This window comes from Sardina pilchardus, chromosome 12, assembly GCF_963854185.1.
Source record: "Sardina pilchardus chromosome 12, fSarPil1.1, whole genome shotgun sequence".
Classification (NCBI taxonomy): Eukaryota; Metazoa; Chordata; class Actinopteri; order Clupeiformes; family Clupeidae; genus Sardina; species Sardina pilchardus.
In genome coordinates, this window is record NC_085005.1 from 33,036,766 (window position 1) to 33,051,371 (window position 14,606).

Here is a 14,606-nt window from a genome sequence, read left to right on the forward strand (position 1 = left end):
CGCACCACTGCTTCATGTACACAATGTAAGTGTACACAATGCAGGTACACAATGTAAGTGTACACAATGCAGGTACAGAATGCAGCCCTCACAGCTGCAACTCTACTTCCTGTTCATGGCGTACCTTGTGGACTCCGATGGTGTCAGGGAAGCATCCCAGAAGTCCCTTGTACTCGTTGTTGGTCTCCATTAGATAGTGCAGGTCTTTCTTGGGCTGATGGGTGAAAACATAGTGAGGTGAGATCACACACACACACACACACACACACACACACCTCAACACTCAAATCTCAAGCTACTCGACATAATCATTAAGGATATTAGTAGAAATGGATGGAGGAGGAAGAACTTCTGCTTTCAAGCAGAATGACAGAATGAGGGAGATGAGGGAGCCAAACAGGTCGGCAGCCAAACATCACAAGTGACTAAACCTCTGTAGGTCTCTATGGCCCATGAGGGAGTATGCTAATGATGGCTAAAAGCCCAGTATACAGTATGGCCCATGAGACAGGATGCTAATAATGGCTAAAAGCCCAGTATACAGTATGGAGAGGATGCTAATGGTGGCTAACAGCCCAGTATACAGTATGGAGAGGATGCTAATGGTGGCTAACAGCCCAGTATACAGTATGGAGAGGATGCTAATGGTGGCTAACAGCCCAGTATACAGTATGGAGAGGATGCTAATGGTGGCTAATGATGGCTAAAAGCCCAGTATACAGCTATGGAGAGGATGCTAATGGTGGCTAACAGCACAGTATACATGGAGCGGATGCTAATTATGGCTAATGATGGCTAACAGCACAGTATTCATGGAGATGAGGCTTGATGGTTAACAGCACAGTATTCATTATGGAGAGGATGCTAATGGTGGCTAATAAGGTCAGTAATGAGTGAGAACATCTCAGTCCTCTGCAGGGGGGGAGGGGGTATCTGACATACTGTCTGAGCACTGGCTGCCCAGAGCCATTTACCGAGAGGTTCTCCAGTTATATATACAACACTGCATCTATGTGCAATCCAGCATGGTGAAACTACACTACAGAGGAGTGCTCATGAAGCTGAAGGAGCATGATATCGAGTAATGTCTGATTATGATATCTAATCATGATATTGAGTAATGTCTGATATCGAGTAATGATATCGAGTAATGTCTGATATCTAATAATGAAATTGATTAATGTCTGATATCGAGTAATGTCTGATATCTAATAATGATATCGAGTAATGTCTGATATCTAATAATGATATCGAGTAATGTCTGATATCTAATAATGGGGGAAAGACAACTCACATCACCTCTGGTAAAGTGTAGACACTGAGGGACCTAATTTGAATGATGGGCAAAATGCAAAGTCTTGAACTAATTCTTAGACAAAATTAATAATTAGGCTAAATATATTTCCTTAATGAATAATTAGGCTAAACATATTTCCTAATTTCATACTGAATGACCTCTGTGTATGAAATGTGCTATATAAATAAACTTGACTTGACTTGACTAATTTAAATCCATGGGCAAGACCGTAAGTGTAAATATTGACGAGTCCGCTCAATGCGCCCACCACAGGATAGCTGTAGTTTGCGCACGATAACCTGCTGATAGACACTTTGCCCACCATTGAAGTTAGGGCGCCGCATCATGTGTTCAGATATTACTGTGTGCTTACCAGAGCCATGCTCCTGTAGGGAACGGCTTAAAGACCAAACAGAGCAGTAGTACAAGTTATTATGTTATAAGGCGCCATCACAGCTTAATACCACTGTTTGTGAGAAAGTTATTCCAAGTTATCGATGGTTGTGTTATGGGGTGGTAAGAGCGTTAAAAGAGAACTCCAATGATTTTCCACACAGATGTCTAACATTATAATAACTCATTGTTATCAACCCATCAACCCATCACTTGGGTCTGCGTTTCAGCACAAATGCTCTCTCAGTACAAAATCATGCTAAACAAAAAAGAGAGGACTTGTTATGACACCCTCCTCCTGCCTAGGGGGCGCTGGAGTTTTGAGAGAGCTGTGTCCTACCTGCTCGGCCACCATGGCAGCAATCTCCTCATAGGTCTTCCCTGCTTCTGTCAGCGCATCTGTCAGAGTGGCCTCTCCTGGACACAGCAAGAGAAGCACATCAACCTACGCACCAAATACCACCTCAACAGACTAGAGCACTGAGTAGTTTAACAGCATGGGTGGGAGGATATTGTGTGTGTGTGTGTGTGTGTGTGTGTGTGTGGCCTCTCCTGGACACAGCAAGAGAAGCACATCAACCTATAAGCACCAAATACCACCTCAACAGAGCACTGAGTAGTCTAACAGCATGGGTGGGAGAGGTTGTGTGGGGTGGGAGGATATTGTGTGTGTGTGTGTGTGCGTGTGTGTGTGCGTACAAGTGTGTGGTGCAGTATATATGAGGGTGTATGGGAGTGTGTGTGTGTGAGTTTACCTTCATATCCACTGCTGTTGAAGACGGATGCGAGGTTCTGGAACCCCTTTCCAATCCGCTGGTACTCTTTAGGCAGGGCTGGAGGTGTGGAACAGAACCAAAGCAGATCACTCACACACACACACACACACACACACACACACACACACACACACACACACACACACACACACACACACACACACACACACACACACACACACACACACACACACACACACACACACACACACACACACACACACACACACACACACACACTTCAGGTCCTATACGTTGTCTGTTGTTTGTTTTGTTGGGATGTTTGTTTGTTGGGATGTTTGTTTGTTTGCTGTTTACTCACGTCCTGTACATCTCTTCCAGTGCTCCTGTCCAACTGTCAGTAGGTCCTTCACACCGTCATCCATTGATTTAGTAAACCTGTTAAACTGCTCACACTTTTGTTCTCTACACACACACACACACACACACACACACACACACACACACACACACAGTCAGCAGGTCCTTCACTCTGCCATCCATCGCTTTAGAAAACCTATTAAAGGAGTCATAGAACGCATTTTTTGACCATTACAAATTGATCTTTGAGCCTAAATAATGTCATATGTAAATTTGTGGGGCTGAAAACGCCCCAGGAGCACTGCTAGATCGCCTAATACAAGGTCATAAATAAGCCTTGCAATGAAACAGTTTGTTTTTCCCGCCCACTCAGCAAGTTCATGAATATTCAAATGAGATGCGCGCTGATTGGTCTATTGGCCGATATGTCCTGAAAGTTGATTGGCTCAATCCACCGGTCTGAAGCTAGAGCAAAGTGAAACTACCTTTACTGCTGGTAAATAAAGCCAAAGTCTTTGATAAAGCTATCAACAATGGATTTAAATAAGGAATACAGCCGTACATGTATAAACCGAGTCAGAAGAAGGTTCTGACGAAGATGAAGTGCAGCAGATTCCCCAACAGAATGAATGTGTTAGATTGGTAAGTTTTATCAGTACATTTCTTAGTATAGTAACTCTCCAAAGTTAGCTGTAATAACGCTAGCATTACAACGTCTCTGCCATAGACCACATATCTAGATACTAGCATCGTAAGAGCAGTTTAACAAGAATTATTAATCGAAGGTATGCAAATGAGAGGGGCCGAGGGGTGTATCTAAAGGGGGATGGGCGCCTATTACGTGTTATCTGAGCTCTGTTCAGATTGGAGCATTTCAACACGGCTGTTTCTATTTCCCAATTTGCATACGAAAGCAGGCGGGGGACGCGGTAAAGTCTTTGGTGTTATCCTTTGGACACTGCTCGCAGCCTAAATTCAACAGGAACAAGGTGAATGTGGTTTTGAATTCTAGGACTCCTTTAAATTGCTCACAAACTGTAAACCTGTTCAACACACACATGCTCACACACAGTAAGTCCCACTGGCAGTTCTGTCATCAAAAAAAGAGGGTTAATGTCCAGATATGTTCCAGAATGTCCAGACATTCCCTCTTTGTTGTTATGCACCCGCTTTGTTCTGCTCCTGTCCTGAAATACAGGTGTGATGTGCACACACACACTCTAGCAGTACGGTCACTCACACTTCCATGAGGTCCAGCTCCGGCAGCCCCTCGGGCTCGATGGTGGAGAAGATCATGGCGCCCACCGCCTCGTCCTTCTCCGCTTTCCTCTTCCCCATCTTCCAGTCCTGTGGGGAGAGAGCTCACACCATTAACACAGCACCAATGGGCAGTGGCATCATAGTGGCTAAGGAGCTGGGCTAGCGGTAGCGTAGTGCCTAAGTAGCTGGGCTAACATGCAGTAAGCCAGAAAAACATGGGGCGGTGGTAGCATAGTGGGTAAGGAGCTAGGCTAACGGTAGCATAGTGGCTAAGGAGCTGGGCTAGTGGTATCATAGTGGCTAAGGAGCTAGGCTAGCGGTAGCATAGTGGCTAAGGAGCTGGGCTAGCATGCAGTAAGCCAGAAAGACATGGGGCGGTGGTAGCATAGTGGGTAAGGAGCTAGGCTAGCGGTAGCATAGTGGCTAAGGAGCTGGGCTAACGGTAGCATAGTGGCTAAGGAGCTGGGCTAGCATGCAGTAAGCCAGAAAGATATGGGGCGGTGGTAGCATAGTGGCTAAGGAGCTGGGCTAGCATGCAGTAAGCCAGAAAGATATGGGGCGGTGGTAGCATAGTGGCTAAGGAGCTGGGCTAGTGGTAGCATAGTGGCTAAGGAGCTGGGCTAGCATACAGAAGGCCAGAAAAGTTGTGGGCTCAGTTCCCGGCTGCTATCGTCATGCCTGAGCAAGGTGCTGAACCCCAAGTTTCTCTGGGGAGACTGGCCCTGGTAATAACAGACACATGCCCCCCCGCCGCCGTACCTTCTCGTCTTTGTAGGTCAGGAAGAGCTGGAAGACCTCGCTGGTGGCGATGACGGGGTGTCGACACATGCGCGTCATCCAACCCTGCAGTCTCTCCATCCTCATCTTAATAAACTCCTCCTCAAAACGACCTGGGAGAGAAGGGGGAGAGATGGATGGAAAGAGAGGGATAGAGAGAGGGATAGAAAGAGAGGAGGAGAAAGGGGAGAAAGGGAGAAAAGGGGGGAGGGAAGGATGAGGGGGATAAGTAAGTACGTGATGTACATACACCATGAAGAGGAGTGTATGAGTGTGCTATGTGTGTGTGTGTGTGTGTGTGTGCCATGTAAGATGTTACATAGCTGTGCTATGTAAGATGCAACGAGTATCCGTACTGGTGACCTGCTTTTTTTATTCTATTTTACGTATCCTTTACTAAGCTGTCACATTTAACAGTTTTGAAGGAGGGATAGTGGAAGAACATAAGTTCATAGAGTGTGTGTGTGTGTGTGTGTGTGTGTGTGTGTGTGTGTATTTGAGAAAGCATATTATATGGCAGAACGGCAAGCTTACCTGTCACCTGTTTATCAGGGAGAGATGGGATGGGGACCGCTGAACCAAACTTATCCAGAAGCCTCTCATACAGCCAATCAAAATGCTTGTATCTGTGATTGACAGGTCTGTTGGTGGTCTAGAAACAAGAAAAGAGGTTAGAGCCGAGGTGCCCAGAAGCTCAGTGTGGAACTAACATTGGAGGTCACCTGGTACTAATGATATGATTGGTCAACACAGCTGATGTGTGGGACTCACATTGGAGGTCACCTGGTACTAATGATATGATTGGTCAGCACAGCTGATGTGTGGAACTCACATTGGGGGAGACCTGGTACTAATGATATGATTGGTCAGCACAGCTGCTGTGTGGAACTCACATTGGGGGAGACCTGGTACTCGATGTAGCTCTTGAGGCCGTACAGCTTAGTGCCTTTCTTAGGGTCTGCAACAACACAGTCCAGCGCCGCCTCAGGGTACGACCAGATGGGACCAACCTCACCCATCTGCAGTGAGACAGCAAGGAAACACACACACACAGACACACACACACAGGTCAATGCACACACAAACATCTCAGATTCATGCAAGCCTGATCAGAGTCAGGGCCAGAGGGTCATTTGCAGTATCTGTTTCAGACTCTACAGCATTCGTCTTTTTATCCATCCTCCTTTCCATCCTTCCTTCCTTCCTCGGTCCTCCGGCTCGTCCCCACTGACCTATAAAGAACACTGGATAGACTGTAGCATTGTTGCCGCCCCATCATTCTTTATCTAGATCAGCACGAACTAGGACCGAGGAAGGAAGGGAGGATAGATAAAAAGACGAATGAGAGGCACCCCAGGATTCAAACGATCACAGAGCTCCTCTGACCAGCTGCTGGGGCCTGTAGACCTGCAGAGGGTAATACCACAGCATACCTGCAGGGGGCCTTTATTTCAATACCAGAGTAGACCAGCAGGGGGCCTTTATTTCAATACCAGAGTAGACCAGCAGGGGGCCTTCACATCTATGCTACAGCAGACCTGCAGGGGGCCTTTATCTCAATACCAGAGTAGACCAGCAGGGGGGCTTTATGTCAATACTGCAGTAGACTTGCAGGAGTAGATAGAATAGAATAGAATAGAATATATACTTTTTTGATCCCGTGAGGGAAATTCAGTTCTCTGCATTTAACCCAATTTAACCGAATTAGTGAACACACAGCACACAGTGAACACACAGTGAGGTGAATCACACAACCCAGAGCAGTGAGCTGCCTGCCCAACCAGCGGCGCTCGGGGAGCAGTGAGGGGTTAGGTGCCTTGCTCAAGGGCACTTCAGCCATGGTGGACTGGTCGGGGATCGAACCGGCAACCCTCCGGTTACAAGCCCGGTGCGCTAACCAGTACACCACGGCTGCCCCTGATGTGAATGTTACAGTAGACCAGCAAATGTATCAACGTTGGGCAGTAATAAGTTAATATGAATGTAGTGCTTATCAAGGGAATGGTGTCAGAGAGGCAGGAGGGTTGGACACGAGGGAAACGTACATAGATTAGCAGTCTGTCCTTTCCTTTGGGTGTAGGTTTGGAGAGAAGATACAGCTCAGGGCCAGACTTCGAGAAGCTGGGGAACCTGTTGGAGAACAAGAACCAGACTTATAGAAGCTGGGAAACCTGTTGGAGAACAAGAACCAAACTAGAGAAGTTGGAGAACCTGTCAGAAAACAAGAACCAGACTTGGAGAGGCTGAGGAGCCTGCTAGAGAACAAGAACCAGACTTGGAAAAGCTGAGGAACCTGCTAGAGAACAATAACCACACTTAGGGCATTTTTCGACCAGCAGAGAGCCTGTTCTTGAACCATGGTATATGGTACATCTTGTGAACCAGCTTGCATTTCCACCAGTTTTGAACGGAACTAAGGATGTGTCATCAACACAGGGTATTGAATGCATTAACAGGAATTGGAGTCATGTCTCCTGTTAATGCACCATCAGCTGTGTAAGGCCTTGAATTGCTAGTTGCCTAGTTTTGTTTACACATGGCAACAGCTGTTTGCTTTTAGCCTTCTTCTCACTGAACGATAGAATGTCACGCTCACTCACGTTCACAGAGAGAGAAAAAAAAGAGTGTTTTGGTTTCAGCTCTGAACTAAAGTGCCACGTTTTGAAACGTTTTTCCTTTGGTGGAAATGCAAACGGGAGCCGTACCAGTTCTCTGTCGGTGGAAAAAGGCTACAAGAGAAACTGGGTAACAAGAACCAAACTTAAAGGAGCTGGAGAACCTGTTAGAGAACAAGAACCATACTTCAAGAAGCTAAGAAACCTGTTAGAGAACAAGAACCATACTTCAAGAAGCTAAGTAACCTTTAAGAGGACAAGAACCATACTTCAAGAAGCTAAGTAACCTGTTAGAGAACAAGAACCATACTTCAAGAAGCTAAGAAACCTGTTAGAGAACAGGAACCAGACTTCAAGAGGCTAAGAAACCTGTTAGAAATCAGGAACCATACTTCAAGAACCTAAGCAACCTGTTAGAGAACAAGAACCATACTTCAAGAAGCTAAGAAACCTGTTAGAGAACAGGAACCAGACTTGGAGAGGCTGGGGAACCTGAGGACGAGCTGGGCATGGCTTACCAAAGGGTCTGGCTCTTCACAGATTGCTGTCTGGGTACAGTATGAGCAGAATAGTTATCATCTAAAGTAGAAGGCAAAAGTGCCAACATTGTGATGTTGTGGTGCTGCTATTAGAAACTCAACTCAAAACAAACTCGATTTACACCAAGGGATCAAGACATCACATACTGTACAACGTCATTGCTGAAAACGTATTAGGGAAAGCCTCGGCAGACATACTTGAAAACCATTTCTTGAATTTCCCCTTAGGGATCAATAAAGTCTATCTATTTATCTAACATCACACACAATAATTTTATAAAAGTGTATCGGGAAAAAACAACTAGCAGACACACCATCACAGACATTTAACTATGCTACTAAACAAACAACATACTTGATTTTCATGGAGGTTCCAGTGGCCCCTCCTCTGTTGATGGCCCCGCCCTCCCCTGCCTCTGATTCGCCGTAGCCACCTGTCGACTTGTCATCCCACTCATCATCCCACTCGTCATCATCTGCTCCTGGTGGTAGACGGGAACCCAGCAAGGACAAAAAGAACACAACACATAATAATGAGACGACGACATCACAGCCTTTGTGACCTTGTAGACTGGCCCACACATGCGGTCATGGGAAGCCTGTGGCCGCCCCTCGCTAAACATCCCACTTTCTCATAGCCGATGGCGCTGATGGCTACTGGGACCTTTTGACAAGCTCTATTAGATGGTTAGACATTCACAGGTCCTCATAGTAGAGGGGCTTAAATGGGGTCTAAATTGGTACCCAAGACTCAAGCAGAGGACTACGAGCACATGGCACAGATCACAACAAACAAACAAACAAACAAACACACATCACACTCTTAATGTGCAGCAAAACCACACGATCCCCATGACCAACTGAGAGCCTCTCAACCAAATGAACAGGGTTGAGTGATGACTACTCTGAGTAACAGGGTTGAGTGGAACCTGTTCTAATTAACAGGGTTGAGTGGCACCTGCTCTAATTAACAGGGTTGAGTGTCACTGTTCTAACTAACAGGGATGAGGCATGCATGCTCTCTTACTGAGATGAGTGATATGAACAGGGTTGAGTGGTGACCACTCTGAGTACCAGGGTTTGAGTGGAACCTTTTCTATTTAACAGGGATGAGGCATGTATGCTGTGTTACTGAGTGGTGTCTGCTCTGTCACTGAGGTGATCGATATGAACAGAGTTGAGTGGAGTTTATTCTGATTAACAGGGTTGAGTGTGGTCTACTCTGAGTAACAGGGTTGAGTGGAGTTTAATCCGAGTAACAGGGTTGAGTGGAGTTTAATCCGATTAACAGGGTTGAGTGGGGTTTAATCTGAGTAACAGGGTTGAGTGGGGTTTAATCTGAGTAACAGGGTTGAGTGGCATGCTCAGATTTAGTGCATCAGCTTTGTCCTCTCAGTCACACACATGCAGAAGGCTAGTCATCCATGAGGTCAATATCAAAGACAACTCAAATACTACCACAGGCTGTTAAACTCAACATCATCAAACACATCTCAAATACTATGACAGGCCGATCAAACTCAACACAACGACAAACAACTCAAACACGACGACGGGCCGGTCAGACTCGAGGATACCTGTGTCAATGAGGTAGGGATACGGGTATATGTCTTTACACAGCAGAGGGAAGGAAAGAGAAAATGGATATTATGAACTATCCCAGCAGAACTATCTCAAACAGAAACCCTGTGCGTGTGTGTGTGTGTGTGTGTGTGTGTGTGTGTGGGTCAGTGATTTCACCACAGAGGAACTCACCTAACCACCGGTATGGCTCTGCCCATATGACTCAGCACTATACACACACTCACACACTATGAAAAACAGAAAGACTACCTCACTAAGCCCAAACAAACACACACGGGCACGCACGCACACACACATCGGGCACACACACTCTATGAAAACAAGTACTTCACTGAACCCATATACACACACACACACACAATAAAAACATTACCTCTCAAAACCCATACACACACACACACACCATGAAAAACATTACCTCACTGAAACCATACACACACATACACACACACACAGGTGGCACTGACCTGGGCCCTGGTAGGCCTGTGGGTGGGCCGGGGCTGCGGAGGCCCAGGGGTCGTGCGTGCTGGTCCTGCCCGTCTCCGTGCCCTGAGGCTGGGCCGCCCAGTTGTTGGAGAACCCCGCGTTGGCATTAGTGGAGAACGATGCCCAGGGGTCATTTCCGTTACTCGCCTGAGATGGAGAGAGAGAGGGAGGGAGAGGAGGAGGAAGAGAGAGAGAGAGAGGGAGGGAGAGGGAGAGGGAGAGGGAGGGAGAGGAGGAGGAGGAGAGAGGGAGGGAGAGGAGGGAGAGAGGGAGAGAGAGAGAGAGAGGGACAGAAGGGGGTCAGGGTGGAGAAGAGGAGGGGGAGAGATCGAGAGGAAAAAAGGAGAGGGGAGAAGAAGACACAGTTACCTTTGAAGGGTCATGTTCTTAAACACACCTGTCAGGTGGAGAGACACTTGTGCTCGTCCACACACTCCTTACTCAGGAGGCCTTGAGTGTCTCTTAGCCGCGCGTACACTGGAGCCTACACGCTACACGCTAACATCCTGCTGCCTACACGCTACTCGCTAACATCCTGCTGCCTACACACCACACGCTAACATCTTGCTGCCTACACGCCATACGCTAGCATCCTACTGCCTATACTGGAGCCAGATGAAGCTACATGCTAACATCCTGCTGCCTACACTGGAGCCTACACGCTACATGCGCTAACATCCTGCTGCCTACACGCTAACACGCTAACATCCTGCTGCCTACACTGGAGCCTACACGCTACATGCTAACATCCTGCTGCCTACACGCTACACGCTAACATCCTGCTGCCTACACTGGAGCCTACACGCCACATGCTAACATCCTGCTACATACACAGGAGCTTGAGGAGGCTACACGCCATCATCCTGCTGCCTACACTGGAGCCTGGAGGAGGCTACATGCTACACACTAATGTCCTTCAACTGTCCTCTAGACTCAGCAATCGTGTTGGACTACAACTCAACACACACAGGAAATGACTCAGTCATGGGCTCCGTCAGCACTTCCTGTTTCAAAAACAGATTAGCACATCTGATGTCAGGGGTGTATGATGGCCACAACTTCAACAGGAGGAGCAGTTCTGAAATAAGAGACGTTCTGGGCACCTATTTGTTTGTTTGTTTGTTTGTTTGTTTGTTTAGCGTGGGAAGATCTAACTCACAACAGTCACTCAATCATCATCAGCTGGACATCAGCCATGACCAGAGCGCAGCACACACTCACTCCAGTGGCCAGCGCGCACACACACACACACACACACACACACACACACACACACACACACACACACACACACAGGTGTACATGCACGCACAAACAAATACATACTGTAACACACACACACAAACAAAGAGTACATGCACATGCGTATACACACAAACAAACACACACACACACTCACACAAATAGTTAAGTATGCATAATGACCATGGGTGACCACAAACCCACCCCCAAACTAAACATGAGAGTGTGCAATCTGATGTCTCTCTTTCTTTTTCACACACACACACACACACACACACACTTAGGTCATACTGACTTCCGGTTGGGGAAGTCCTCTTCTACACGTGTGTGTGTGTGTGTGTGTGTGTGTGTGCACATGCATGCGTGCGTTCAACCGAATAGGAACAAACAAATACATGTCTCAGCATTTCAGAAAACAAAAGAAAACCAAATAACATGCATATGCAAGGGAAACAAGACCATGCCAGGTTCCACTGTCTGCTTGTGTGTGTGTGTGTGCATGAGGGTGTGGTGATATGGACCATTTGGCCATCAAACTATAATTTCACTTCCTTCAATATCTGCCATCTAATGTAGTGTATATATTAGACTGGGTGAACCTGCCTGATCTGCCGGCGATCTGGATTTCCTCCTGCAGCTCAGGCTGGAAACCTGCACATCTATCTCTCCTGCTTCCTGCCCACATCTTCTGGGTCCAATCACAAACTAGCTTCTCTAAAAGGCGCACCCGGATTGTTGGTCAGATTGGTTGAAGGACTATCCAAAAGCGTACATTTAAAATACTGTATGGCGTTGATCACGTCTCCTGTGCAGTATAAATACAGTGCACACTCCCCAGACTAACGTTCACACACACACACACACACACACACACACACACACACACACACACACACACACACACACACACACACGCGCCTCCTGTGCAGTATCAATACAGTGCACACTCCCCAGACTAACGTTCAATCTTAAACGATTGAGCTTAGTATGGCGACAGCCAGACTAGCTATGTATCCTAATACACACAAACCACAAACTCCTCCTTAACAGATGATAACATCGACAAATACTGGCTTTGATTGACAGGTCTGGCTTTGATTGACAGATTTCAACAACAACATCTACCAACTGCTCCGGTGTTCATTGCAGATTGATCGATTGGTATCTTCACATTTCAACAATAACATTTAGGGGTGCTCTGGCTTGGTGGTGCTGATCAGTTTGATTGAACAGTGCTGGGATTGGCTGGTGGTGCTGATCGGTTTTAGTGAACAGCCATGGGATTGGCTGGTGGCGCTGTCAGTTTGATTGAACAGTGCTGGGATTGGCTGGTTGTCCAAACGCTGCTCCACGTCATTGATCTCTGACGGCGTCTCAGAGAGAAGAGGGGGAGCAGCACACCGGACAGGGGAGACGGAGGGAGAGAGGGATGAGGAGGACAGGGGTGTGTGTGTGTGTGTGTGTGTGTGTGTGAGAGGGAGAGAGGGGATGAGGAGGACAGGGGTGTGTGTGTGTGTGTGTGAGATATGTGTGTGTATGCGTGTGTGTGTGAGAGAGAGAGAGGGGTGTGTGTGTGTGTGTGTGGGGATGGGGAGGTGTGTGTGTGTGTGTGTGTGTTTGTGAGAGAGGGGATGGGGAGGCGAGGGTGTGTGTGTGTGTATGTGTGGAGATGGGGAGGCGAGGGTGTGTGGTGTGTGTGTGTGGTGTTTGTGTGTGTGTGTGTTAGTGAGAGAGAGGGGATGGGGAGGCGAGGGGAGAGATGCTTTTCTCTGGGGAAGGATGAACAGGCCTGGGGGGCCCATGCGACAGCCCCCCCCATCCCATGCAGGCCGGCGGCAGGGCTGAGTGTGTGTGTTACCTCATCAGGAGTGGCCGGGGAGAGGGCCGGGGTGTCCGGAGTCTCCGGCTGAGCTAGAATCACCTTGGGAGAGAGACGTGACATCATCAAAACGAGCCTACCTTTCCCGTGCACACAGGAAGAGGCCGACGTCCTCCAGCAAGGCAAAGGATGGAGGGATGCGTCTTCCACCTTGGAAGTCTGGGAACACGGTTCAAAGGTTCCAGAACACGGTTCAAAGGTTCCGGAAACATGGTTCGAAGGTTCCGGGAACATGGTTGAATGTTCTTGAGAAAGTGGTGTTCAAGGAAGTTTCTTATTTCCTATCTCAGAATAGCCCGCTAAATATTATGGAGTCTGGTTTCAAGAGCGTTGAACATTCTACCAAAACTGCTGTTCTATCTGTGACTGAAGTATTGAGAGTGGCGTAAGCCTGCACTCACTCATCAGTTTGATTTATCTGCAACTTTTGACATTGTGAGCCATGACATTCTCTTCTCCATTATCTGAGCGGGGCATTTCTGGGAAATCTCTGGATTGGTTTGCATCCTACCTCAAAGGACCTTTATTCAGTGTGCCTTGGCAAAGACAGGTACAATATCATGGGCTGAATCCCAAAGTGCCCTGAGGACTTAGGACTCACAGACCTACAGTAATTGATCTCAGGTACAAAGTGAGTGAGGCCACATGGGCTCAGATAGGTATTTGGGATTGGGACAGCACTTACAGAGATCACATGTACCTTGGCGATGTTTAATAACAAATACGTTGCTGACATTTGCACCATGCACGTGTGTCGTGCTGTTGTTTACCTTTGTAATGTCCAGATTTTCCTATGGTCTCTGCGGTGAACGTCTTGAACTGTGAGTAAGTGAAGTCTGCACCGATGCAGACTCATGGAAAGGGCACGTTAGTGTATACTCAAACCCTCACACCCGTTGAAATTCGACATTGGGACAGCCCTAAGCCCTTACGAATTTCGTGAGAATGCACATCAAACACCAAAGTCTGTGAGTCCGGACCTTTGGGATTGGGCCAAAGTCCCATGACTTCACCCGAGGTGTACCGCAGGTATCAGTACTTGGTCCACTTCTATTCATCATTGACTTCCTCAGGTGAAATCATTCTCCTATCGTGGCTGTGCAGACGATACTCAACTCTATCCATCTTTCCCACCTGGTGACAGACTTCTGTGTGCCTCAGGGATATTTCAGTCTGGATGAAATATCTACACCCTCAACTCAATATCTGCAAAACCGAGCTTCTGCTACACCCATCTACTCCAGCTATTCCACAATTTATGGGTTTCATCATGTACCTTTCCACAGGTGTATTGATCAGAAAGAAGCAGTCTGCATTCATTCTTGCTTGATTTTATACACCTGTGGAAAGGGACCTGATGAAACCCCTAGGCCAGCATCCAGCTTTGCTCATCTTCCCTGACCCTTTCTACAACAGCACATAATCTGCGTGTCACAA

At 47.3% G+C, this 14,606-nt stretch overlaps 1 protein-coding gene across 3 annotated transcripts in view; it reads right to left on the reverse strand.

The window, feature by feature from the left end:
* The window catches only part of snx9b (sorting nexin 9b), a 32,648-nt gene that overhangs the window by 2,980 nt on the left and 15,062 nt on the right, over positions 1-14,606 (reverse strand). The window contains exons 5-17 of one of the 3 annotated variants that reach the window (XM_062550386.1): positions 13,149-13,211; positions 10,030-10,195; positions 8,334-8,460; positions 7,958-7,987; positions 6,870-6,954; positions 5,718-5,843; positions 5,359-5,476; positions 4,807-4,937; positions 4,028-4,134; positions 2,789-2,892; positions 2,446-2,523; positions 2,031-2,107; positions 125-214 (exon numbers count right to left, since the gene is read on the reverse strand). In XM_062550386.1, the coding sequence (XP_062406370.1) occupies positions 125-214; positions 2,031-2,107; positions 2,446-2,523; positions 2,789-2,892; positions 4,028-4,134; positions 4,807-4,937; positions 5,359-5,476; positions 5,718-5,843; positions 6,870-6,954; positions 7,958-7,987; positions 8,334-8,460; positions 10,030-10,195; positions 13,149-13,211 (1,302 nt within the window). The remainder of the gene's footprint in view (positions 1-124; positions 215-2,030; positions 2,108-2,445; positions 2,524-2,788; positions 2,893-4,027; positions 4,135-4,806; positions 4,938-5,358; positions 5,477-5,717; positions 5,844-6,869; positions 6,955-7,957; positions 7,988-8,333; positions 8,461-10,029; positions 10,196-13,148; positions 13,212-14,606) is intronic. The other 2 variants (XM_062550388.1, XM_062550387.1) reach the window with 2 other exon arrangements.